Source organism: Hydractinia symbiolongicarpus, chromosome 9 (assembly GCF_029227915.1).
Source record: "Hydractinia symbiolongicarpus strain clone_291-10 chromosome 9, HSymV2.1, whole genome shotgun sequence".
Taxonomy (NCBI): Eukaryota; Metazoa; Cnidaria; class Hydrozoa; order Anthoathecata; family Hydractiniidae; genus Hydractinia; species Hydractinia symbiolongicarpus.
This window is the reverse complement of record NC_079883.1, coordinates 16,238,471-16,265,718: the sequence shown is the minus strand read 5'-3', so window position 1 is coordinate 16,265,718 and position 27,248 is coordinate 16,238,471. Positions and strand designations below refer to the sequence as shown.

General features: G+C 31.5%; 2 protein-coding genes across 6 annotated transcripts in view; both read right to left on the bottom strand.

The window, feature by feature from the left end:
• The window catches only part of LOC130656129 (neurogenic locus notch homolog protein 1-like), a 44,215-nt gene extending 43,259 nt beyond the window's left edge, over positions 1–956 (bottom strand). Inside the window, exon 1 of the mRNA XM_057458951.1 lies at positions 905–956. The gene's annotated coding sequence lies outside the window, so the exon portion shown is untranslated. The remainder of the gene's footprint in view (positions 1–904) is intronic.
• Positions 957–3,938: 2,982 nt separating this feature from the next.
• LOC130656130 (fibropellin-1-like) overlaps positions 3,939–27,248 on the bottom strand; it is a 39,990-nt gene continuing 16,680 nt past the window's right edge. For 2 of the 5 annotated variants that reach the window (XM_057458952.1, XM_057458953.1), the window contains 25 exons: positions 26,561–26,706; positions 26,257–26,311; positions 25,753–25,826; positions 20,390–20,461; positions 20,138–20,254; positions 19,945–20,058; positions 19,451–19,500; positions 19,161–19,377; positions 18,795–18,931; positions 18,220–18,622; positions 17,806–18,057; positions 16,904–17,062; positions 16,377–16,496; positions 15,891–16,007; positions 15,371–15,487; positions 14,443–14,556; positions 14,306–14,333; positions 14,030–14,115; positions 11,677–11,793; positions 7,547–7,666; positions 7,272–7,370; positions 7,166–7,195; positions 6,919–6,945; positions 6,063–6,194; positions 3,939–4,341 (listed from right to left, as the gene is read on the bottom strand). In XM_057458952.1, coding sequence (XP_057314935.1) covers positions 4,229–4,341; positions 6,063–6,194; positions 6,919–6,945; positions 7,166–7,195; positions 7,272–7,370; positions 7,547–7,666; positions 11,677–11,793; positions 14,030–14,115; positions 14,306–14,333; positions 14,443–14,556; positions 15,371–15,487; positions 15,891–16,007; positions 16,377–16,496; positions 16,904–17,062; positions 17,806–18,057; positions 18,220–18,622; positions 18,795–18,931; positions 19,161–19,377; positions 19,451–19,500; positions 19,945–20,058; positions 20,138–20,254; positions 20,390–20,461; positions 25,753–25,826; positions 26,257–26,311; positions 26,561–26,706 — 3,016 coding nt within the window. In that variant the 3' untranslated portion in view covers positions 3,939–4,228. The remainder of the gene's footprint in view (positions 4,342–6,062; positions 6,195–6,918; positions 6,946–7,165; positions 7,196–7,271; positions 7,371–7,546; positions 7,667–11,676; positions 11,794–14,029; positions 14,116–14,305; positions 14,334–14,442; positions 14,557–15,370; positions 15,488–15,890; positions 16,008–16,376; positions 16,497–16,903; positions 17,063–17,805; positions 18,058–18,219; positions 18,623–18,794; positions 18,932–19,160; positions 19,378–19,450; positions 19,501–19,944; positions 20,059–20,137; positions 20,255–20,389; positions 20,462–25,752; positions 25,827–26,256; positions 26,312–26,560; positions 26,707–27,248) is intronic. The other 3 variants (XM_057458954.1, XM_057458955.1, XM_057458956.1) reach the window with 3 other exon arrangements.

Below are 27,248 nucleotides of genomic sequence, written 5' to 3'. Positions count from 1 at the left end.
TGATAGACATTTCTGTGTTCTAAAAACATGATAAAAAACGTGATATGACCACCTTCATGTTTTGTTGATAAATAAACACCTACGTTGTGAGTTTTAAGTAAAAGATAAATCAAAGTTTAGTAAAAAAAGTTTTCAAATTAAAGTATTTGTTTTCAAAGCTTTTATACTTTTTCTACAGTGTATTTAAACTGGTCATCTTTTTTGCTAAGATTAGGATATTATAACCTTTAGATATAAGTGCTCAAAGAGTGCATAAAGAAACTTCTTGCCATTGTATTGTAAATGGATAAGCCCTGAAAATATATTTTACTTACTTTACTTACTTATTTAATAATATAACCCTGTCAATTTCTACTGTGTCATAATTATTAAGGATTGTTATTAATAGTATTATTATTATTATTGAAATCATGGATTACAAATTAATACATTTCTTAGAACGTTTTTTATCTTTTTAGTAATGTTTTCTATGCTGATATGGTGATGGGGCTAAACTTTCAACATGAGTGTTCAAGTTTGTTCAATCGTCTTAACCATTGCCACTTTTAAATACCCAACTTAATTGCTTCATTGTGTAATAAAGTAGGAAGTTGCAAATAGTCATATATTTGGAATCCAAGATAATCATATATATGTTATTAAGGTAAGGCTAAATTATTCAGAATTACTTTTGAAAAAAAAATCTAAAAAATTCCCAAAGTAACAAGGCTAAAAAAAAAAAAAAAAAGAATATATTGAAATTTCTATCTCCTCATGGCAACATGAAACCATGAGTTTTACATAAAAGGTATCAAATTAAACAAATCGTTTCTTAAAGGGTTACCATAATGGAAATTTCAAGTCGTCTAGATCTTACAGAAAGTTTATAATTCTGATCAACAACACAAAAGAATAAAACTTTTACCTTTAGAAATGTTACAATCAAACAATTGTTTATAACTTGAACTATTTTTGGTCTAAAATTTTAAGGGTCACGTAAAAGAAACTCTTTTAAACAAGTATTAAACGAATAATTATTATACGTATTGCATGCATAATGTAAGGAATAACATACAGCTATTTCGTTGGAACACATAAACGCAACAAAGAAACAAACTTTAGACAAATAGAAAATAGACTTGGAAGACTTGATGTAAAACAAAATATTAAAGGGAAATGTTGTTATCCAAAACAAAAAAATACAAAATTTTATATAGAAAATAGAAAACGCATTTATATCACAGGGCCACAGGCAGACACCCAATTTATTATTTTTTTTAGTTTGGGAGGAGGCTGAGGGGTGACAGGGGGAGTAAGAACGCATACTCTATACTCCTATAATATCTATGCATATCATTCAATAGGTATAAATTTATCGATTACATTGAAAAAATTGCTATACCTTAAATATAACATCATAATTTATGCAGCACAATGAAATCTAAAAACCTTTTAATGCGAATATCTTAAAAAAAGCATTTCAAAAATTCAAAAAGGCTTGGTAAAAGGCTACAAAACAGCCTGATGATTTTTGCCTTTAGTGACTTACACTAAGTCGAACTAATGGCTGTAAAAAGTTTATGAGCAAATGAGGACCAAAAGAAAAGAAAAGTACCTTACAAATATTCCATATCCATAATTTATTCTACACAAGGACTTTTATTATTATTATTATTATTATTCATATTTATTTACAGGTGTCCTAATCAGGGTTCATAAAGACAATCCTGGTATCAATAAGGTTCCTGTATATACAAGTATATAATAAATAATGTTAAAAATTTTAAAAATGATAAAAAATAAAAAATGTATTATCTATAAGACAAAAAATGAAATATACAAGATAGTAGAATAGGCGAATGTGCTGGGATAGATAGTTACGACACCACACTGAAAAAGACATGAAGAGGAAATACAAAACTGATGGAAAGGAAATCTAAGTGCGCAGAGGTAATTAGACGCGACGCTGTGTGGGAACAAAAGTAAAATTTAAAATTTAATAACCCTAATGCTTCTTTTAAATAAAAACAATGATGATTCTTTCTGCAGTACAGTTGGTAATTCGTTAAAAATCAACCACCTTGATGACCGAAAGATTTTCTTGCGAATTCAGTCCTAAGATGGCCAAGTTTGATGTTTGATTGATTTCTTTGAGTATTCATTGTGTGGTTGATTTGCTCGAAATTGAAGTGGTTTTCAGTGATGCCATTGATGCTTTTGAAAACTTCAACCGCAGCTCTTTGTTTCTTGATTGTTGCAATAGAATCCCATTGATGGGTACCACCACAAATTTTAAACGCTCGATTGTGTAAATATTGTAGCTTGTCTTCCTGGGTTCTCGATAAAGACAGCATTATTGGATAACAATAAAGTAAATTCGGCAGGATAACAGTATTATAAACCGATTTTACTATGTCAGCTGTCAAAAGATATCGAATACTTTTGAGTAATTTGAGCTTTCCAGATGCCTTTTTGTACGTTGTGTTGAGATGTTCCTGTAGTGTAAGATGGTTGTCCAGATTAACCCCCAGATAGATATAATTATCTTCTTTGTTAATGGACGTAGCATTTATCTTGATGGTACATGCTTCCTGTTTACGTAGGTTTTGATGAGCTCCATACATGACAAACTCAGTCTTTCCCTTTTTAAGATTTATTATTAAACAGTTTTCATTCATCCAGTCTGCAATACGTTGGACTTCGTTATTAAGAACTGATTCAACTTCTTTGCTCGATTTTGATGAGTAATATACAACAGTGTCATCGGCATACAAAAGTACTTTCGATTTACTTAGTAATTGGTGTAAGTCGTTAACGAGTAGAAGGAATAGTAATGGACCCAGGGTTGAACCCTGGGGTACACCACAAGTAATCTGTTGAGGTGATGAATTTATGTTATCGTATGTGACATATTGGGTACGATTGAATAAATAATCTTCGAACCACTGCAACTCGATATTATGGATGCCATGAAGTTAGAGTTTGTGTAAAAGCCGCGAGTGGTTCACAGTGTCGAAGGCTTTTCGCAAGTCGAGATAAATCGCCCCAGTGCATTCTCCTTTATCTGCATTTTTGCGAATAGTTTCGACAAACAATGAAACCGCTTGTTGCGTAGATCGCTGTTTACGAAATCCGAATTGTTGGCATTGAAGAAGGTTGTTTTCTTCTAGATAATTGTACAGTTGGTGATGTACAATTTCCCTTGCTTTTAAACCAAGATTTCTGATAAAACCTTTTTTGATCTAGCTTGCTATTTTTTTCTAAATTCAGCATAAAAACATGCAAAATTATTGCATATAAAGTTGAGGTAACAAGAATGACAATTTTAACAAATACAGTCCTTCAGCATTTGATATTACTTTCATTATACTTATAGACTGTAGCTTATTTTCCCACCAAAAAAAAAATACTGACGATAATGTATCTCTTTTTGGAAAATACCATTTGTTTTGAAAATTTAGTATGTATATTTAAAAGAAATTAGTGTAACTAATTTATTCTGGGTTGTTTAAAAAATTAAGTTGCTGACTTAACATAAGTTTATCTCATTTACTAAGAAAATCGTTTTTGTATGCAAAAGCAAAACCTGCCTACCAGGTCATACATGGTCAAAATCGAAAGCATAAAATATTTTCCCATATGAATGCAACTAAATTTTATACACAATCCACATCCCCAAATGTGAAGTTGTTTTGCATTATACTTATATTAGAAAAACACGAAACGATTTAAATCAGCCTGTGAGCTTGATTGCATGGTTTCAAATTTGACATCAAAAAAATTCAAATCAAAAAAAAATTATTTCCTAACTTTATGTAAAAAACATCAATATTTGTCTCTTTCTTGCACAATAAAATCCTCTGGTAAATTCATCTAATATTATTTTTAACATAGCTAAGAACTAGAAAAATAGACACAATAAAAAAATGGTTTGTTTGTGACATAAAAAAGCTTTGAACTTACTTAATACCTTTAAGATATTTCAAATTTTTAAAGAACATAAAAACATATTTTCAATGACATCTGATATCATTGATACGTCACTCATAAAATGTGAGCTCAAGTTATTCCATCAAAACATGTCATCTTTTTGGAACAGTGTGTCTGAACGCTTCATCAAGCTGTAGCATGTCTTCTTGTATCTGTTTTAACTGTTCTGTTTTGATGTAAAACATTTAATGGCGCTGTCAAATTATTTCACAGCATATATCTACTTGTATATATATTCTTGATCGCTACTATTACTATTTCATAGATCTGTTATCAAACCAGGATTGTTTCTGGTCAAACTAAATGTTGGGTTTTTAAACATTAAGTCACCATTTTTGAAATCAACATCATCGGTTTGGCCATTGTATGAAACTAAACAGAATAACAAAAAAGATATATTCTTATGTTATTAGTAGTAACAGGCTCAAACAATTATCTCCATAATGAATTGTAGCTGCAGGATTCTGAAAACATAATATGTGAGAAAAAATTGTTGGGTTATTCTATTTTTAACAACTTGTCTTCCCTACAAGATAAACTTAACTTAACAGAAAGAATTACTGGAAATAAAATTTATTGCAACTAATTCGGTGAAAAAATGTGTTGGAAATTTAACCTAAAATAAATATTTTTTCTGGGAATTTACTTAGAAGAATGACAAAATGGGTTATATAACATATAATTATGGTTATTTTGACCAACATAAGACAGATCCTGAAAGGACTTTTTATTGCACCGGACATTATGTTAACAAGAGACTGAAGTGAAAGATTTATTTTTGGCCCCAACCGAAAACTCCATGTAACAACCTCTCGATCAGGCAAAAAAAGACACACTTTTATCGTGAATGTTAAAGTCAAAAGCATGATGATAAAAGTATACATTTTAGAGAATCAAATCAACCTTTACAGTTTTCCCAGCATATCCAAAAGTAGCTGAATACGCAACAAATATTGTTCACTTTTGGTTTACTGTGTAATTTTCCATTTCATCTAATGATTGACACTTATATGGCGATTTTTTGATAACATTAACCAAAAAACTCAACCTTATAGCGCGTATTTTTTTATATTTTTAACAAAATACATTCCTCTACTTTCAAAATCTAATTGACACACCATACAGCTTTTTAATTGCACTGAACATTATTAACACTTAAAGAAGCCACATAGAGTTTAGTGTTCCTTAAAGCTTAGCGCCCACTTTAAAAAAGTTCAACTTATTCGATGTTGAGGATTTAACATTTAATAAGTATTCAAAATAATAAAGCAAATAAAACATGTTTCTACATCAAATGCCGAGTTGGACGTCATCTCCCGGATGGCCCCAAAGAACGGTGAACAGGAGCCATCAAACTCACTAAACAATATATCAGAGTAAATCATTACAACTAAGTTTAATTTTCTTAATAACTATAAATGTTTTTTTGTTTTTTTTGTTATACATTTTTGCAATTATAAAAATAGAAGTAAGCTAGCTATAGCTAAATTTATTATTGAATCCAATTTTAAATGTATATATTTAACTAGCTAAAACAGCTGGTCATGTAGTTCATTTGAAGCATTCCTTTTCAGTCTTCCAACAGGCAGAAAGCAACAAGCTGTCTTGACTCATAATTAGAGTCTTTCAATGATGTATTTCTCCCTTTTAATTCACAGGAATGTACAGCACAATAATTTGACTTTTACAAAGGTGCACAGTATTATGTCACATCAAATAACAAATACATCACGTCACACTTACTCTCCACCCTGCTGGGCGTTCTGGTTGACAATTTTTTTTTGTTTAAGCTTGTATTTTCTTTGTCTTAAATCAACTTATAGTCATTACAAATTGCTTAATTCAGACTAAACTGTGTAGATACTGAGGATATAAAACATGTTTCTGCATGTTACATTACGTAACACAAGATATCTAGGAAGTAAATTTTATTGCTTAAAACAATATTTGTATATACCTCTAACATTTTAAAAGAAATAATTATGTAAATCAATATATGCTCATAAAATTATAATCTTGTGAATCTTTAAGTAACGTCACATCACATGAAAGAATGGTCGCATAATCTTCATAATTTTGCAGTATTAACTTACCTTTTCCAATTTCTTCCTTGTAAAAGTTTGAAGTTACATTCTTTCGTTTCATAACAACAACAAACACAACAATAGCTGCGACGAAAAGAACAGCTCCTATTGCACCACCAATGACAACTGACTTATTTGGACCTATGCAAATAATAAAATAGCCACAGTTGAACACTAGCATAGCACGTTTCCAAGAACGATGGTTATTATGCTAGCCTTCAGTAAAATATTTAAATGATTATCTATTATAATTATAGCCATATTTCGTTAAAAATAGCTGTCAAATTGCTACTTTATGTGAAGAATAAGAAATCTGACAACATCCAGAATAAGGCTGAAAATAACAGGTTTCTTACAAAGTCAAATTAGTTAAAGCTTTCCCAAAGTGGAAATGATGTTGTAGAGCTAAAATGTTGATTAGAAAGTCTTTGTTCTAATAGCTCCTTTCGTTCCAAGATATTTCTAGACTTTCAGTTTATTTATGATACAAAAAAAAAAATTGACATTTTTTCTAATTTTAGACTTGTTAAGGAATATGCATTCCAACTTTATCAATGTAAAAATGTTATAGAGAATGATAAATTATGCCAAAACGACCTTCATTTACTTGTCTCAGGCTTCTCAACTTTTTGTTTTTAGGATCAAGATGTCATTTTCTTTGAGACTTGTTAACATATTTTTTGTTCTACAACACAATTTCAATATTAATTCTAACTTTTTAAGAATAAAGGAAAGAGTTTGAAGTCGATTAAAAAAAATCTATATAAAAAGAAAAAAAAGATTAATGAAGGGACTGGTTACTCTTTTCTAATCATATTTAATTATGTCCAACTCAATATAGAAAGGTATGAAGAATTATCGATACCTTTTGCATCGTCGTTTTTAACAGCTGCTAAAATTACAGTAAAAATTATTTTACAAAAATAAATACAGATTCATAGAATCACACAAAGATTTTAATTTAAGAAAAAAATATGGTAACTTTTTATGTTCTTTTAAATTGCTTTTGCAAAAAGCATGATCTGCTTTTAGTTTTAATATGAGTTTGGCCAAACTAAAATCTGAACGGATTATCTAAGTTTTAAGCAGAAACATACAATCAAAACGCACACCTTCAGCTTTCTTTAATTTACATTTGTCACCTAAAAAATTTAAACAAAAGCTGGCTTAGGTGTCAATAATTTGGTCAATTGATAAATGATGTCAGAGAAAACTGACCTGTGTAATCTGCATCACATTCACATATTTGAAGCCGATCTGTTGAATAGACACATATACCATATTCACAACCACAAGGATCAGTTAATGACATATTGCCTAAAAATAAGTTAAGAAAAGAAGGGGATTTTCAGAAAATCATTTTTATACTGCTAATGTAGGAAAACAGTAGCTACATCAGTCCTATCCTATTTCACAGTAGAAAATCATCAAAATGTTTTTCTGCTAGGACATGAACTCTTCTGGTGAAATAGATAATACAGCCAGATACATACGCCTTTCACAACGTGGTCCGTCCCATTGACCAAAACATTTACAGATATAACGTTCATGTGCGTCGAGACAAGCTGAAGTATGAGGTTTAATACACTCATTCTGTTTACAGTCATCAACACCTACAAAATTAAAATTTACGTTATCGCAATGCCCTGGTGATTAATGCTATGTATGTATCTGTGATTTAAATCCCTATGACATAACCAAATTAACTTGATCCACATACACACCAAAGAAGTAATCAGATTATATTACTTTTGAGATACATTTTTACGAAACTAGTGGACTTCAGTAATGTTGATTCTGGTGAGGCATGATTACAAAATAAAAAAGAGCAAATACACAAGATAGAACTAAGGCAGGCATTTGTGACATCGTTTTACAGAAATAAAAAATTATATGGCACACACAAACTTAAAGACAATCTGCAAATGCAGAGTAGTAGGCTTTTATAGAGTTTTTATTTAAAATTGCTAAGGATATTGTATATGTGTATATCCGATTGAGTATTATGTGCGATTAGCAAAAACGCACTTTATCGCTAAGTGAGGATGATAGCAGGTGCTGGAAGTTTTCCTGAAAGATGCTCTTAAACGCCTGAAAAAGTTAAATGCGTATATTAAACATGTTTCATATTGGTGTTTACCATCAAAGAGACCGACAATAAACAAAAAAATGTGATAAGTTTTTTTGCATTTTTGCTGAATAATCTATTGTTGTGACAGACTTATCAACATTTTTTCATAATTAAAGCAATAAAAATAATCATTAGTGGAAGAAAAAAAGTAAATAACTGGTACGAATTTCTTCTATATGATACAAGTCACAAGAAAAATCATACAATCTCTTATCAAAAACTTACTCCTGGGAACTTTTTTTAATCGTTCATCCAAAATCAAAAATATAAATAAAAATAAATCATAAAATTAGCATTAAAAATATAAAGGAATATTTCGTTTTCTTGAAGTTTATCATCTTCCTTAATAACTTAGATGAACATTCAGTATATTCACTATATTATAAATTCCCAATTTTTTTAAAAAGACATTTTATGAGATTGAAAAAGCAAGATAAAATTGTCTATGTGAAAAAAAATTTCCAGGTAGTCATGAAACTCCCACAATTTTATTTTTCTCTTGCGTAATTTTTCTCAATCAGTTTAACATTACCAACAATGCTTTGCCACAATATTTGCAAAAAGAATTATTTATATTTATTTAAAAAAGCATGAAAAATTTTTTTATGCTTGTTTTTACAGTGTTTCACACAAAATGGTAGCTTAGCTGTGCAAGTGGTGAAACGCACGCAATGTGGTATAAAAAGGGCGGGCGAACCCATGGATTTTTCCACTGGCTAACGACTAGCTTACAGAAAATTATACATGTATAATTTCACACAAAAAAGTATTTACTGGTAATCACATGTTCATAGATTATATTTAGAATAAATTTAACGAGTTCACTTTTTTAAAATTCAAAAAATGAACAAGATTAATTTATCTTAAATTTTACAAAAATAAGCACAGGAGTCGTGGTCAATTGTTCATCACAATGTGACATGTCCGAAAGGAGCACAGAACATAAGTATATAAATATTACACAACAATCATTCAATGAATAACAACATCTCTTCTCTGTAAATAAAAATAAATAAATGAATGAATGAATCCCAATGAATAAATCAACCTTGTTCTTAGGGCATTTTGCTAAGTTAGCGGCGAAAAGGCCCTTGCACAGGGTGGTCACATGATCGCTTATAATTTATGATAAAAATACCTGAAAAATAATTTATGAACAGCTATTGCCCTGTAAAAATTTATTTCTGCCTCGTCCAGGAATTTTTATGAAAAGAAGAATACAACAAAAATGGTGGTCGATTTATTTTGTGGAGTGAATAAAAAAACCAGCTTAAGTTTTGCATCAAATTTAAGGAGACTTTTAGTTCTGCATGGTATAAAGCAAATTTATGTCATAAATTCAATTGATATACATGAGGTGTTTGTCTTTCCCTGCAGAAATGGTAGCTAGCTAGCTAACTAGCATATATCGTCCAAATTATGAACATCTTAATTAATAGCTAGTAGCCATATATATTGATGTTGTTAAATTCATTACCCAACATGGGTACAAAATCCAATGTTGTAAATGTTTGAGTCCATTTTTACAAATATTTTGATGACAATCTGGATGTGTTCTCTTTAAATCTTATGTGGGCAAATAAGCTAAATTATCTGTCCTATTTCTAAGAAAAATTTTGTTTGTTAAAAACCATGCAGACATTTTTCATCATAACGTGTGTTATTTATAATCCCCAAACCTCTTACGCAAATCAACAGGCAAAATAATACAGGTGCATTCGAAATAATACGAGTCCATTCCAAACTTTATTTTCAGGTAGAGGCATCTTCTGAACTTGAAATTAAAATAAAACTTGCATGTAGTTTAGATGGTAGTAGCCACAGTACAAAGGTTTTTAAGTATAATTTGACTTTCTTCAGATAAGGTCTGTTTTTTGTTTTTTTTTGCGCATGCGCAAGAAGCTTGTAAAAACGCAACCATTGGAACTCGTCTATATAAGTAGGCACAATAACCTCCTGCCAAGTCTTTCTCGGTCTGCCTCCGGGCTATGCCCCAGGAACTATCAAGTCTCTACACTTTCTTATGCAATTATCCTCCTCCATTCTTTCCAAGTGGCCCAGCCAATTCAATCTTCTTATCTGGATAACATCTTTAATTCTATGGAGACTTAGCCTGCTTCTTAGCTCATCTGAACTCTTTCTGTCTCTTAGACTGGCGTTACACATCCACCTAACAACTCTCATATCATTCCTTTCTAAACGGTCAAGATCTTCCTGCTTCACTGCCCATGTCTCACTACCGTACAACATATCACTTCTTAAACAGGCCTCATACAACCTACCTTTTACCTCAATTGACAGGACTCTGCTAGTCAACAAAGGAAGTAACTCTCTGAACTTTTTCCAAGCAGAACCTATCCTGCAAGTAACACTTCTTCCAACACCCCCTTCACTGCCTAACATATCACCTAAGTAACAGAAGTTCTCAACTATCTCTAACGAGCCACTGTTGTACATCATTAAAGCTGGAAATACCTCATTCTCTATAATCTCACCTTTGCAATGGTTGCATACAAACTGAATGTCAGCTCTTAACCTTCCACTAATACTACTGCACTTCTTATGTACCCAATGCTTGCAAGTCTGACAAAAAATTGAGTTACTAGCAACCTCTTTCCTGCAAACTCCACAAGGCCACTTTCCAACCACAAGGTCACGCTTGGCTGCAATGCTACTAATCATGACTTTAGACTTTGCTGTGTTTACCCTTAGCCCTTTCTGTTCTAGTCCTTTCTTCCACTTCTCAAACTTTTCAACTAATTCTTCCATCGACTCTGCTATGAGAACCAAATCATATGCATACAATAACTCCCATGGGCAACCTGTTCTGAACTCCAACGACAGCGCTTCTAAGACTAGAACAAACGTCAAAGGACTAAGTACAGAACCCTGATGTACACCAACATTTACACTAAATTCATCACTAAGTGAATCGTTAATCCTGACACGACTTCTAGCATTGCTATACATAGACTGTACCATCGTAACTAGCCACTCATCCACACCTAATTTTCTCATAGCCCACCAAATAACTTTATATGGCACTCTATCAAAAGCTTTCTCTAAATCTACAAAGGCAAAATAGAGATTCTTTCTCTTTCACAAATACTTTTCCTGAAGCTGTCTGAGTAAAAATATTGCATCTGTAGTGCCACTCCCAGGAACAAAACCAAATTGCATCTTATCTATATCAATCCTTTCTCTAAGTAACTTATCAATCACTCTTTCAATAACTTTCATTACTTGATCAACCAACTTCAAACCTATATAGTTACCCCTTTCTAATGCATCACGAAGTTGTAAATGAATGAATGAATGAATCTCAACGAATGAATGAATGAATCTCAACAAATGAATGAATGAATATGAATAAATGAAACTTTTTTTTATGTAATCATGTAATTTTATTTTACTTGCAAAATAAGTAGACATGAAAATTAACAAAATTAATGCATCCATATTAAAATCGTTTTTTAGAATAATTTTACTTACTTTCTGTACAATCTTCTCCCATCCAACCATCGTGACAACCACAAAGAAAACCACCCACTTTATTATTACACTTTCGATTGGAAGGACACATGTTGGGTTGGAGACACTCATTTACATCTAAACATAAAGCAGTAAAATTATGAATAACAAAAAACTTCAATATTGATGAGAACAAAATCAAAAGACTTTTAAAGAGACGTGTAAACTTAAAAATTAGATAAGTTTATACAAATCAAAACTTTAATAAGTTTATACAATACAAATCAAAACCTTGATAAGTTTAAGCAAGTCAAAACTTCGATAAGTTTATACAAATCAGAACTTGGATAAGTTTATACAAATCAAAACTTTGATAAGTTTATACAAACAACACTTTGATAAGTTTATGCAAATCAAAACTTTGATAAGTTTAAGCAAATCAAAACTTTGATAAGTTTATACAAACAACACTTTGATAAGTTTATGCAAATCAAAACTTTGATAAGTTTAAGCAAATCAAAACTTTGATAAGTTTATACAAACAACACTTTGATAAGTTTATGCAAATCAAAACTTTGATAAGTTTAAGCAAATCAAAACTTTGATAAGTTTAAGCAAATCAAAACTTTGATAAGTTTATACAAATCAGAACTTCGATAAGTTTATACAAATCAAAACTTTGATAAGTTTATACAAACAACACTTTGATAAGTTTATGCAAATCAAAACTTTGATAAGTTTAAGCAAATCAAAACTTTGATAAGTTTATACAAACAACACTTTGATAAGTTTATGCAAATCAAAACTTTGATAAGTTTAAGCAAATCAAAACTTTGATAAGTTTATACAAACAACACTTTGATAAGTTTATGCAAATCAAAACTTTGATAAGTTTAAGCAAATCAAAACTTTGATAAGTTTAAGCAAATCAAAACTTTGATAAGTTTATACAAATCAGAACTTCGATAAGTTTATACATATCAAAACTTTGATAAGTTTATACAAATCAAAATTTTGATGAGTTTAAGCAAATCAAAACTTTGATAAGTTCATACAAATCAAAACTTCAATAAGTTTATGCAAATCAAAACTTTGAAAAGTTTATGCAAATCAAAACTTTGATAAGTTTATGCAAGTCAAAACTTTGATAAGTTTATGCAAATCAAAACTTTGATAAGTTTAAGCAAATCAAAACTTTGATAAGTTTAAGCAAATCAAAACTTTGATAAGTTTATACAAATCAGAACTTCGATAAGTTTATACAAATCAGAACTTCGATAAGTTTATACAAATCAAAACTTTGATAAGTTTATACAAACAACACTTTGATAAGTTTATGCAAATCAAAACTTTGAAAAGTTTATGCAAATCAAAACTTTGATAAGTTTATGCAAGTCAAAACTTTGATAAGTTTATGCAAATCAAAAATCGGATAAAGGATTCTGAGAAAAGCAGTAAAAATTTGTACATTCATTTGTACTCTCTAACTTGTAAGGAAACAGAACATTTGCTCTCAAGATAAGGAAAGATAGGATAGATATTTCTAAATAGAGTTTCCCAGAAAAAAAGGAGTTCACTGAAACTTTATTGTATGAACTTTAAACTTTATTGTAGATAGTTGAGAACTTCTGTTACTTAGGTGATATGTTGGGCAGTGAAGGGGGTGTTGGAAGAAGTGTTACTTGCAGGATAGGTTCTGCTTGGAAAAAGTTCAGAGAGTTACTTCCTTTGTTGACTAGCAGAGTCCTGTCAATTGAGGTAACAGGTAGGTTGTATGAGGCCTGTGTAAGAAGTGTTATGTTGTACGGTAGTGAGACATGGGCAGTGAAGCAGGAAGATCTTGACCGTTTAGAAAGGAATGATATGAGAATGGTTAGGTGGATGTGTAACGCCAGTCTGAGAGACAGAAGTCTCCATAGAATTAAAGATGTTATCCAGATAAGAAGATTGAATTGGCTGGGGCACTTGGAAAGAATGGAGGAGGATAATTGGGTAAGAAAGTGTAGAGACTTGATAGTTCCTGGGGCAAAGCCCAGAGGCAGACCGAGAAAGACTTGGCAGGAGGTTATAAGGACAGACTTGATACAGAGGAAATTGAGTTTAGATCTAACACAGTCTAGATGAGATTGGAAGAGGGCCATTAATATACCCCGTCCAACCCATGCTAGCATGGAAAACGGACGTTAAGCCGAGAATGATGATGATGATGACTGACTTTGAATTGCTAAAATTTCTTTAATCAAAAAGAAAGGTACTTTCCCTTTCTACTTCTCGATAATTAAACTCGCCAAAAACATATTGGTATTATGATACTTCTTAATGGTAAAATTTGATCTAATTGTAGTCGAAAGGAAATAATTGTTAGGTGACTTACCCTCACAATAAGGCTGTGTGTATCTTTTTGAAGGGCAGTTACAGTGGAAGTGATTGGTGTCATCAACACATGTAAAATTGTTTAAGCTAAAACAAAAAACCGGCATAAACGTTTTGTGACCCAACGCTTTAAAAAATCATTTGACAAACAATTAAAAATAACATCAACAAAATCAAAACTAATTTTTATTATATTTATTGTAGGTGGCTGTGTATTCTTCTGTGGCCCAGCTCCAGCTGTTTACAGAGAGAATAAAAAAATATAAAGATAACTAACCATGTGACGTTTACACAGTCATCAATTTCTAAAATTAGGGAAAAAAATTTCCATGTCATTTAACAGTCGATTTTCCCCTCACTGCTGGCAACGTCTGACTTCCGACTTACGAAAAATTGAAGATAAAATATCATCACCTTGTTTACAATTAGAACCTGTTTTTCCTAATGGACACAAACATGTAAAGTTTCCAGGTGAATTCAAACAGGTGGATCCACCAGTGCATGGATTACTAAGACATTCATTAATATCTAAAAAAAATTGGAAATTTGATACCTTCAAAAAGGCATTTCATTGAAAATAAATTGCAGAGATATTCAGGTTTTTTGATGATGTCATCAAGCCGTCCATTCCGAAACGGATTCGGGAACCCAGGTTTGGAAAACATTCCCAAATTGGTCCCAGGTGGTCCCTAGTTACCCACGCTGTGAAAAATAACTGACCTCACCATTTCGTTTCTCAGTTATTTGGCCTCACAGATTTAACTGCATTGTAATGTCTTCTTTAATTTTATATAAGATATTGACGGTAAATTAACGTCATGCTGTAACGTCAGAAAATTTAACAGATGAGACTTAACTTTTCCGGCTACATGAAAGGAAAATGAGCACATTTACTTTGCCTGTTACAGACAGACGGACACAGTTTTTGTATTATTATATAGATTTATTACTTTTATATTTATATAAATTCATTTCCTATGACTTAAACTTGAGAGAAACTGCTAAATATTTGCCTTGCATTTACTATCAGGATATCTAGGGTTTTACTCAAAATAAAAGTTAAAACCGCAAAAGCTTTCTCATAATTAATTACAAAGGAACATGTTAAAACTATAGATAAAGATGATTGGTTGTGGCAAATTTATTTTTTGTAAACTGTGTTACCTGATATGTGCAAGGCTAGAAAAATAAGGTACATACTGCTAAACATTTAAAATAAAGACTAAAGGATAAAGTAAGTTTTAACAACTAAAAAATAACATCATTTAGGATGCCATATTTGCTGATTGTATGTGGTCACTGTTACATGCTTTGACTCGAGGTGATAAGATTTGTAGGCTACCTGTCTCGCATCTTGTTCCAGTAAAACCAGGTAGACAATTACACTTAAATCCATTAGTAACATCTTTACAATTACCATTTTTAGTACAAGTATTATTATTAGCACACCAAGATGTAGCTGTAAAGAAAACAAAGCAAAGTAAATATAAAATTAATCTGTATAAAAATTCAAGTGAGTTTCACATAACAGACTGGGTAAATTGACTTTAATCAGACTTCTACATTAAATGTGATGGTCTGCTATTAGTTTATTAAACATGCTTACCTACATAGCATATTTTTAGACCTAAATAATGAGTTTTCTCTTAGCTAATTTAGCTTTGTCAAAATTACATAAATGATCACCCAGCCAAACATGAATTTTCCACCCTGAGTTCATTTTACTCATGCTAGGAATGTTCATTGAAATTGTTGAAGTTATTATACCTCTTGTCAATAAAAAAATGTTCTGCAAAAAATAGTGGTTCAATTAAGATATGCATAGGCAAATTACAATCTTAAGAAATAAATAAAACACTCACAAGAACAGCAATCAATTCCTTTCATACCAGCAGTACATTGACATGTGTAACTATTTACACCATCGATACATTTTGAATTATTACAACAATCATTATATACAGCACACTCGTCAATATCTACAAATTGGTTCAAAAGATGTTCACATAAGAAAAAACACAAGTATGCTGCACGTACTATGGACCTAACTTTAACATTCCCAAAACACACAATAAAAAAGAATATGCATATTTTTTTCGAATTTTAAGTTTTTATATATGGATTTTGCAAAAAGATGAAAAAACACTTTAACATGTCACAATGAAAACATCTTTTTTTAAAAAACTGTTTTAATCAACGTTGCTACGCTTTATGCATTGGTGGTCTATTAAATATCTGCACTTTCCTATAGTTGCCCTCCTACATTTTATGTATAATAATATAATAAAAGTGCTGACATCGTAAAAGTATCGCAAAAACATAACATGCTCGCTAGTTTGCTATGTTACCTATGTTACAATTGGCTCCAGTAAAACCAGGTAAACATTCACAATAATACCCAGCTTTTGTAATGTATTGAGAACAAGAGCCATTGTTTTGACAGGGTGAGGAAGCACACTCATCAATATCTGCAAAAAATAAATTTAATATTAATGATAAAATTTTAAAATACGGAATTCGCATTTCGCATTTCATTTTTACATATACAAAATTAAATTTTCTTTGACACTAACATTAGTCTGTGTTTCAGAATGTCTTAGGATTTGGTGTGATTCATTATATATGTTCACATATGTAATGCTCCTTAGAAAAATTTTATTTTGAAAGCGTATTTTTTTTTTGGAAATAACTATTTTGTATTTTTAAAAATACTACTTGGTTATTTTTTAAAAATACAAAATTTGTTTTTTTTTAAAAAATACGAATTTTTATATTTTTAAAATACGAATAACGAAGTGGTCGATTTTCCTAGAAAGCATCATATATCTCATGTCTGGGCAGACCTTTACATCAATAGGATGTGATGATGACTTACTAGTTTTGCATTTTTTCCCGGTGTAACCATCTTTACATACACAGGAGTAAGATAGAATGCCATCTACACACGTTCCATACTGACCACACAATCCCCAAGACGCAACATCATCTCCTTCAGGAATGTTACCAGCATTTCGTAAATCACAATCATCTATATCTGATTACATAACAACAAGTAGTAGTTTTGCAAAACTTGCTCAAAATTTTACAGGGAATTGTTACCGAAAAACAATTATGAAATAACTTCTGTATCAAAAGTTCAAATGCCAACAGCTTGGTCTATGTTTTCATATGCCTGTTTTATTTATGACAATGAGAGATCACATTACATTTTAAGATATATTAAAACTTATGCTTCTCATTTTTTCTTTGACAAACAGTAAAAAAATTATGGTTTGAGGCAAAGATCCTATTAAATAAAATTACACTTATATATTTAATGTGTAAGCTTTTATTTTTCAACCTTAAAAATAATCTACAATCCTGTTCAAAAAATTATTGGATTGAAATCCTAATTTTAAAGAACATACCCACAAACAATGATTTACAGCTCATATTAGATTCGCACACTTTGAAGTTGTTAATGTTCCCATTTCCTGGACTTTCACAGGCGGTTGCGTTAATTGTTTATAAAACAGATATTGCAAAAACTGAGACAAGTGAATCTTCAACCTTTCTCTCCAACCCTACACATCTTCCTAAGTAGAACTTCTACAGCCTTTTGGCTGCAGCACATTCTTCAGGTGATGCTGTTTTCCCATTTTGAGAAAGGGCAAAAAACCTCCTGTTTTTCAAAATTTCTGAACAGAATTGTAGTTATGTATATATATATTTGAAGAAGTTCTTTAATGTTTATCAACATCGCATATTAGGTTAGTCTTTATACATTATGGAACTTACTTTCTTCACACAGTAAGCCAGCATAACCAGGTTTGCAGTTACATGTGAAAGAGTTTATACCATCCTTGCATGACTTTGTGCCATTGCTGTTGCAGGGACCTGATGAACATTCATCAACTTCGAGCTGGCAATTTTTACCAGTGTAGCCAGGTACACACACACACATGTAATTATCCCGCCGGTTAACGCAAGTGGCCTGGTTTTTACATGGGCTTGATTTACAATAATCTACTGTAGCTTCACAATATTTTCCTGAAATGGAAAATATAGAGTAGCTTCCTTTTTTGGTAAAATATTCACACAATAGGGGATATTTAAGATTATCAATTCACTGATGTGACTTTACATATTTGACATTTACAAATATTCTTACCTTTTAAGATTCTATTCTATCAAATGATAAAAACTTTTTACCTGTAAATCCAACTGAGCAGTTACATTTAAAATTATTAACAAGATCTACACAACTTGCACCATTTTTACATGGAGACATTGTGCATAAATGACTTCTAGTTCCATGTACACAAGGTATAACGCAGTCATCAATGTTGTAATCACAATTCCTTCCTTTCCAGCCATGAGCACATTTACAAAGATAGTTGTTAACCATGTCAATGCATATGGCACCATTCTGACATGGCTTGTTGTAACAGTCATCTATGTTTATGTCACAATTCTTTCCAGTGAATCCTGCTTTACATGAGCAGTTGTACGAATTAACACCATCGTGGCACGTGCCATTATGGCAGATATTTGGTAAACAGTCATTGATGTTTATTTCACAGTTTCTACCAGTGTAACCCAGATAGCATGAACACTGAGAAAAGATAAAACGAAAGCAAGGCTTTAAAGATTTTTTGGAAGTACAAACATCCACCAAAATTTTTAGCATTTTTGGATTATTTTTTTCACTTGCATAAATGAGTCTATAATTTACTTTCTTATTTACATAAGATAGTAGTTTCAAGTACTTTTATAAAGCCCCTTACATTATAATCTGTTTTAAGGTCTACACAATTTCCTTTTCCACATGGATTTGGTTTGCAGTTATTATTTGAACAAGTACGACCTTGGTATCCAGCGAGACACCTACATTCAAAATTGTTGATCTTATCTGTACAATTTCCTAAAAAATAAAAGTCAGATAAACAAAAAAAATTCTAAAAAATCTAAGTAATTTTAAAAAAAGAGATACATGCAAGTTACTAATGCTTATATATATAACTTGCGAATATAATAGTAAGGTGTTACAAAATTCTAAAGTCAATTTAACAATTGGTCCCCCTTGAGCTAATTTATTTTATAGTCTTAAGCATCCATTTTGTATCTTCAAATCTAATGATATCACATCTTACCTCCATTTAAACATGGCAACGATGCACAGTCGTCAATATCATCCTCACAAAGTCTGCCTGTATAACCCTGTTTACATCGGCATGAAAAGTTTGCAACAAGATCATAACATACGCCACCATTTTGGCATCGATTTGTCTTACAATCATCAATGTTTATGCTACATGTAGAGCCAGTGAAACCCTTTGTGCATGTGCAATTGTAACTATTGACACTATCCTAGGGTTAAAAAACAATTAAATTAACTTTTTTTTATAGGTTGACTGTCAACAAAAAAACCTATATAACCTACAAGACATGTTCCACCATTAGCACATAAATTTGTAGCACAGTCATCATAATCTAAATAAAAAAGAATAAAGGAACATAATAGTTTTCCACCAATGCTGTAAAATGGCATTATAAGGTGAAGCAGGAAACAGGTCAGAAATGGCGAATTTTTTACATATATAAAAATTTTAAATAGATGGAAAAAAATCATGTCCAAAGTTCACCCTAAAAATTTATATCTTTTAGATTTTTTATTTTTTGCCTAAAAAAAAGCAGTAACTTTAGCCTTACACAGAGACTTGAATGAAAGATAGCTACAAAAATATCTAAAAATTACATAGAGAACAGAAACTTCAGTGCAATTTATACTTGAAATAAGCAAAACAAAAAACTGGCAATTTTGTGAACTAAATCCCACGTGTTAGGTAAAATCTAAGATATGTGATAATCAGTCCTGCAAATATTGCTGGAGATTATAACTTTTTGCCTATAAGGGATGTAAACAATAAGACATACTATGTTCACAATTTTTTCCATAATAGCCAGCTGGACAAGGGCATTCATAGTCTGTGCGTTTATTTACGCATTTTGCACCATGTTGGCATGGTGCAGAAGTGCATGGGTTTAATTCTAAAAAATCAGAAATGGTTGACAATAACTTAGTATTATTATGATTCTCGCTGACAATGTAGGATGCACAAAATACTACCATAATCACATGTAAACCCAGTATATCCAGCAGGACAAAGACAGTAGTATCTGTCAGTTCCATTTTTATGACAAGCAGCTCCATTTTGACAAGGCGATATTCTGCAAGGATTTTCATCTGGAAAAAAAAGCAGGCAAAGTGTATAAAGACTATCAAATTCTTTCTTCTTTTATATCTTTTATACGTGCAGTGATACATAGTGATATGTATCTTAAAACATAACTGAACAACGAAGAAATAGTGGAAATATACCTTTGTCACATAAATCACCAGTCCAATCAATATTACAGTGGCAATCATTCCCCTTGATGCAATAACCATTCTCTAAAAGATGTAACTTAACATGTTAAAGGGGAACTACATGCAAAATTACTTTTTGATATATTGTCAAAAATGGGTGGTATTTTTCAAAAAATAAAAAAGTGCAACTTGATTATGTCTGTTTTTACCTCAATAAGAGCAATTTCTTTGCCAGCAATATGCCTTTTTTAACAGGCCGCAGAAAAACAAAAAGACTGGAAATAGTTACAAAAATGACGTTGCAAAGTGCAACACGTAGCAAACCGCGGCGAGAGGCCTCCAAGAAAAGATATTGAAAAGAAGGAGACATTACGATTTGTTGTAACTTATTTTTTAATAAACATGAACCAAAATAACTACGATTTATATTGTTCATTCAAGGGATAGTAAACATTTGCCAGAGTTTTCTACACTGCAAAGACCCAGAAGAAATATTTAAAAGTAAATTTATTAACACATTAATAAAACCAAATGTACAAAGTAAATCCTAAAAGTATATACCAAAAATAAATCTTTCTTATTCGTCAAAAAACAACGACAACCAACAATATTTCTCAAATGAACAAACAGTCTTCATAAAAAAAGTTTGATGTTTTCAAACACTTTTGATGCATTGCCCCTCTCCCGTTGATAACAAGTTATAAATTTGAAAAAGGTTAAAAAATGTATCGATGAAAGGAGAGCAGAAACCCATCCTTTTTTTAAATTTTTTTGTGTGATGGACCTCACTTTGGAAAGTTTGCATATTAAATGAGAAACAATTCAGGGGGTAAAAGGGACAATTTTTCTTGCTAGGAAAGAATGTATCACAGATAGTGTGGAATTCAAAACTGCGTATCTATTCAAACCAGTATTAAAAATAGCTTTGGCAGCACTAAATAGTATAGAACATGAGTCTGTGGAGTTATTCCATTGTGCATATAACGAAATATCAGAAACCGATAAAAAAAGAATTAGTATCTATGTCCCTTTGATGAAAAATGAAAAAGATATGCACTGAGAATAAAAGCATCAGTGTCATATTAACAAATTTATTTTATATTTATAAACTGAAACGTGTTGTTGCGTTTTCAACAGTATCCTTCTTGTTCGGTTTCTCTACCAATGTGATGTTCTCCAGTGTGTCTTCAAGACTTGGCTTCTCGATCTCATTTTCATTAACTACCAAGTATTCGACCTCTTTAACCAAATCGGTTGTGTAAGATCGATTTTTTTCTGCGGTTAATTTTTTTACTAGCCAGCTTTCAGAAACTTTAGAAAATTGATGTTTATATCGCAGATTTCCTGCTTTTGTTTGTGCCTGACCAGAAAATACACCTGAATTATGATCCAACATGGCTAATTGTGAGCATGCCGCCATTCCAACACGGCTAATTGTGAGTGTACTGTTTCAGTGTAACTGAAATGAAGCCGTTTAGGGTAATATTCGAGATGTTGATGACATCGGTTCACCCATTAGCTCACTCTAGCAAAGTAATATGTTTATCCCCTGTCAGAAATTAGATTTTTTATTCGCGCAAAACTAAAGTACAAAGCTCTGCTTATCAGTTGTGAGACTAGTCATTCAACTAACAATTATAATCATCTGTTAATCGTTTTGTTAATGGTGGGCTGATATGGATGGGTATTGCCTGTTGTCAAGTGGAATTGTAGCTTAAAATGTAAACAAGCATAAAAAAAAAGTTAATTCTTACATTACGTTACATGAATTAACTCTTTTCATAACAAAGAGCAACAACAATGTGAAGTTTTACAGTTAAGGCGTCAGTATAGGAAAAAAATCAATTCTTTTTTAAAAAAAAGTTTTAAAATGATTAGATAGAAAAAAATCTAAACCTTTTAATGGTACAAAAATGTTTTTGTAAAAATGTATTTTTTCCAAAAAATTTAAAAATTACTTTTTGCTTTGTGATAAAGATCAAATATTTGTTCCCACATAATTATCTTGGGTATCAATTTTTGCTACTCAATTATGTAATTTTCAAGAGAGTACTTCCTACGTTTTAAACCTCTTTTACAAAACTATAAAAGCTCGGAGGTGAAGAGTATGCTTAAGGCTATTTTCCACTTCAAAATATTGCGCACATTTCAATACAGAATGAAAACACACTTTGTGCAATTCTCACGAAATAAAATAATCTGATTGGCTAAAAAGTTTTCTAACTGTCGTTTTCGTACATAATGCAAAAAAAAGTTGAAATTGATTCTACTTTGCTCAGAACGGAACGGACAAGAAAATTTTTCGTTCACGTGATGTAAACATGTTAAGTGCCCATGCTCAGAGGCTTTTTTGTTCCTTTCCGTTCTGTTCCGCGGAAAATTTTCTTGAAGTGAAAAACAACCTTTAGTGTGGAGATAAATGTTTGATCTAAAAACGTATTTATCTAAAAAAAATTTAGATAAAGCACTTGCCAGATACGTAGCCTATTTTTTTTATTTATTTTCTATATGCAGTATATTCAAAGGTCGCATGTAGATTTTAGAGCATTTAATAGTGTTTCTTGCATGTCCTATCCTTGTTCTTGTTTGAGTGTTTTTTTCCAGTGGTAGGAATCTCGGCCATTGCGGTGTGTTAACGGATTTCCATACCAGTTTTGCAGTACATAATTCTGATCGTTCTGGAGCAGGTAGTCACTTGAGACTTAACGCATCCATGGTGTTTGAATATCTACCTCGGACATAACCAGCACATGCGTTGATTAATTTCTGCATTCATCTTTTCAAGTATTCTGGAGCACTGTGAAAAACTGCCTTGCCATAGTCAATTCTGCTTAGAGCTAATGCTTCGGCGAGTTGTTTCCAAACGTGATATGGTTTGAGTCTTTTTATTCTAGAAAGCACTTGAAGGGTTAAGTACGAGGAGGATTGTACATGGTTAATGTGTTGATTCCAAGTGAGATCTTCGCTGAACATAATACCAAGGACTTTGTAACTTGAAACTCGTTCAATAGTTTTGCCATTAACACTTACTTTGTAAAGGCTTGGATCACCCAGGTTCCTTGTTCTCAGCATTTGTCTTTGACGCATTGAAGATGAGGTTATTTTCATATGACCATTCAGCAACTTTGTTAACATCATTGTTTATGTTTTGTACATTTTGTACTATTTTGTTTGGCTTGAAGGGGACATATATGTTTGTATCGTCTGCATATTGTATGCAAGTTTCTCTTGCGTTTTCATTTAAATCGTGTACATATATATTAAACAAGATTGGACCCAGAATGCTTCCCTGCGGCACTCCGTTGGGAACAAGAAGGTGATTTGATACATTAAAATTGATCTGTACGTATTGGGTTCTTTGACAAATAACTGCATAGGAGAAGCTTTGCTTTCTTTGAGAAGCCTTTTTTGTGCAGTTTTTTTATTAGAGTCTCATAATCAACAGTATTAAATGCCTTGGAGTAGTCTGCCATGACAGAGAGCGTGACTTCACCAAAATCCAATGCTTTCCATTAAATTCGAAAATTACCTCACCTAAATTTGCTAACGTGATTTAGAAACTGCCACAGTATTCTATTAAGTGCGAAAATTGCCATGGCAGTTATTTGTCGACACTAGAAATGCTGAATTACGAGAGTTTCGTTGGACATTATTGTATGCTTTCGAAAGGTCTTATCATGGAGGTACAAAGCAGTTCAAAACCAACAGGCCTGGGGACGAAGGTTAGCATACTCTAAATTTGAAGCTGAGACAATAATTTCTGTCTCTTCTGTATCGTGGGATGAATTAAAGTAGTGTTTTGTTCTATTGATTTTTTTAATATTTTTGAAAATATATATCATCTACTAAGTAACTTAGGCAACCTCGTCCTCAAGGATTGTTAGATATTTCTTTTTATGTATAACAACTCTTGGGAACAAGATTGGCAATACTCATTTGAGCATCATACCCCACCCAGGTCGACAGGTTATAGAACAGTAATTTTTACAACCTGTTTGTTGAAATAAATTCTTTTCAATTTGAAATAAAAGAAATCATGCACGCATCTGCTGCTAATAAATTATTTTTTGTTTGTTTTATTGCTTAAACAGCTAGTAATATCATGTTGAATTATTTTTTAAAAAAATCAAAAATCAGTGTACAGAGATCGATTTGAAAAATATGTTGAATTTTTTTAACTTTGTTGCCAAGGCAAATTAATTGTTTTTGGCTATAAAAGTCATTAATTATAGCGAATGAAAGTCATTAATTTGATTGGTACATAAATATGATGTAACTGGTGGCAAGAAAAACAAAAATTTAAAAAACAATATCTACATGAATTGTCACTAAGAATTTTTCATAAAAATCTTTCAGGTAAGTCCAACTTGTAAAAGTACTTTGGGATCCCCTAACTGTTTGCCAAAACATGTAATCTTATACATTATTTTAGTCAAGCTCTACACAATTTAGCCAATCTTACAAATCTGGACCGCTCACCCATTATGTTATCAACAGCTGGATAACATCATTAAAAATCCTTTATACCCTAATATCTAGTAGGTAACAAGTTAATGAATTTCTAAATTTCTTTTACAAATGGACAGGTCATTGCTTACTTTATCTGTAACTGTTTGCCTCATTGGTCAAGTGGATTTTTTACGGGTCATTTAACTAGTGGTTGAATATCATTCGTTACTATTTTGATTTCAATTGAAGAAAAATGACAGACTCAGTTACAGTAGTGCAATGTGTTGCATGGACGTTATTTTTATAAAGTAAAGGAATGTGAAAATGTGTCAGGTCAAACCGAATCACTGTGTGGTTTGAAAATACGAAAACAGGCCATTTCTTAGCATGGACACCAACCTTTTCTCTCAAAACTTATATCTCTTTTTAAAATGCTTAAATTCTAAAACTTAAGAGCGGTAGCTATACAAAATTATTTTATGCTAATTACACTAGATTGGTCTAAAAGGACCCTACAGCAATTGTTTTTACTCATTATTGTACTTTTGATAGGACATATTTTGTATGTCTCAATTAAATATCTCTGATATTGAAATACTGTGATGTGTCAGTAACATGCTCAGTTTTTTAATAAATTTAGGATAATAATTTGAGACCTCAAATTGAACTGTCTCAAAAGCACACAGAATGTCACTTAGGTTAAAATATTGCAGATAAAAATGTCAAGTAAAAGAAAATTTGCATTTAAATGCTATTTCCCTTAAAACCTTGAAACTTAAATAACATGGCCTTAATTGCACAACATTTTTAAAAGTGAACTAGACCTGACTATTGGGAATCACTAAACTCAAACCAAACACTAAATTCTTATTGCAAGAATGAGTTAGTAATGGAAAAAATGAGAAGAAAGAAGAGCCAATACTTACTGCAACCTCTCTTTTTAACACAAACACTGCAGGATTTTGGATTGTCATATTTATCCTTCCAACCAGGAAGACAGCTAAAAAGACCAATGTTATGATCTCTATATAAAGTGAAAAGTATGTTTAATGATTTAAGACAATTATTTGGTTGAAGGAGTCAGAACCAAACAGTAAAATAACTCAACATAAGGTTCCAGTTTGCAGCTTTTTATATTGTCTTTTTTCTAGTATCAAAAATACATCAACCAAATTATGATCAATATCACTACCGAAGTGTCAATTTTTTAACCTATTTTCTCTCTTTTAATTTAGAGATTTAAGAACGGTAGTTCTTGGAATTATGTTTACTTTAAGCAAACATTCTTATTATAGACAAAGTTTGCCATGAGGACCCCAGTAGTATTATACCTGTTTCAGAAAAAAACCTTTTAAACACCATATTTATAAAAAATGTTGGACAGGTACAAAAGCACTTTTATGTCAGTCTTAGCATGTTTAGCAACTTACTTGCATTGTCCTGGGTGTGTGCAGTTTCCTCGATCACAATTACTACTACATATTGCTATAACACAACAAGAGTAAAAGAAATTAATTATAATTCCAGGAAAATTGCAGAATTAGTTAGACCATTCTGCAATGACCAAAATTGCTTTAATTTAGGGAAAATACTTTTACACTGCAAAATAATGTCATAACTATTAGACCAATGTTATTCCATTGAAATCTTATTCACTATCATGTTTGAGTTTAATGTTATTTACACTAGTTACGAACCAGATGAAAGTTATTTAGGTAACAAACTAATCTCTACCTTGATTACAGCTGTTACCAATCCAACCTGTGAAACAAATTTTACTTCCAGTAGCTGGATCACATTTAAAGTGTCCTTTGTCATTATCTTGTGACAGACAATATGTATTACAATCAGTGTTGTACCAATTAGTTTCACAAATTGCACTAAAAAAATATAATTTACTGAAAATTAAAGCTTACCTCCCACTATAAAAAAAGTTCATCTTGTCATGTTTATACTATATTGAAAATTGGTAAAAGCCACATTTTCTTGTGTTTACAACATGCTACTTCGTCAAAAGCTGCATTACGTGGTAATTTTTTCCAGGATGGCAAAAAGGCACCTTAAATATGTTGCAGTAAAACTCATTAAACAAAACTTGGTAGAAGAAGAGGTAAGAAACAATGAGCTGTGTGAACTCATTAACAGAGTCAATACTCTTCCAAAACGAGTTGTAATATAGGATGAACACCTTTCACCAGATTCCTAATCTCAGTCCAGCTAGTCTTTGCATTTAAGCATAGGCCCTGCGCAAATTCTGGTATAAGTGCGCACTTTTCTTTAACATTGCGCAACTAGGGTTTCTCTATTACTCTGCTTGCTTTTGACTATGCATGCTATTTTCTGCTTGCCATACAACCTGCCAGAACCTCTGCGCATTTGCACAATTTTCAACCATTATCACAGGGCATGTTGCGTTCTTTTC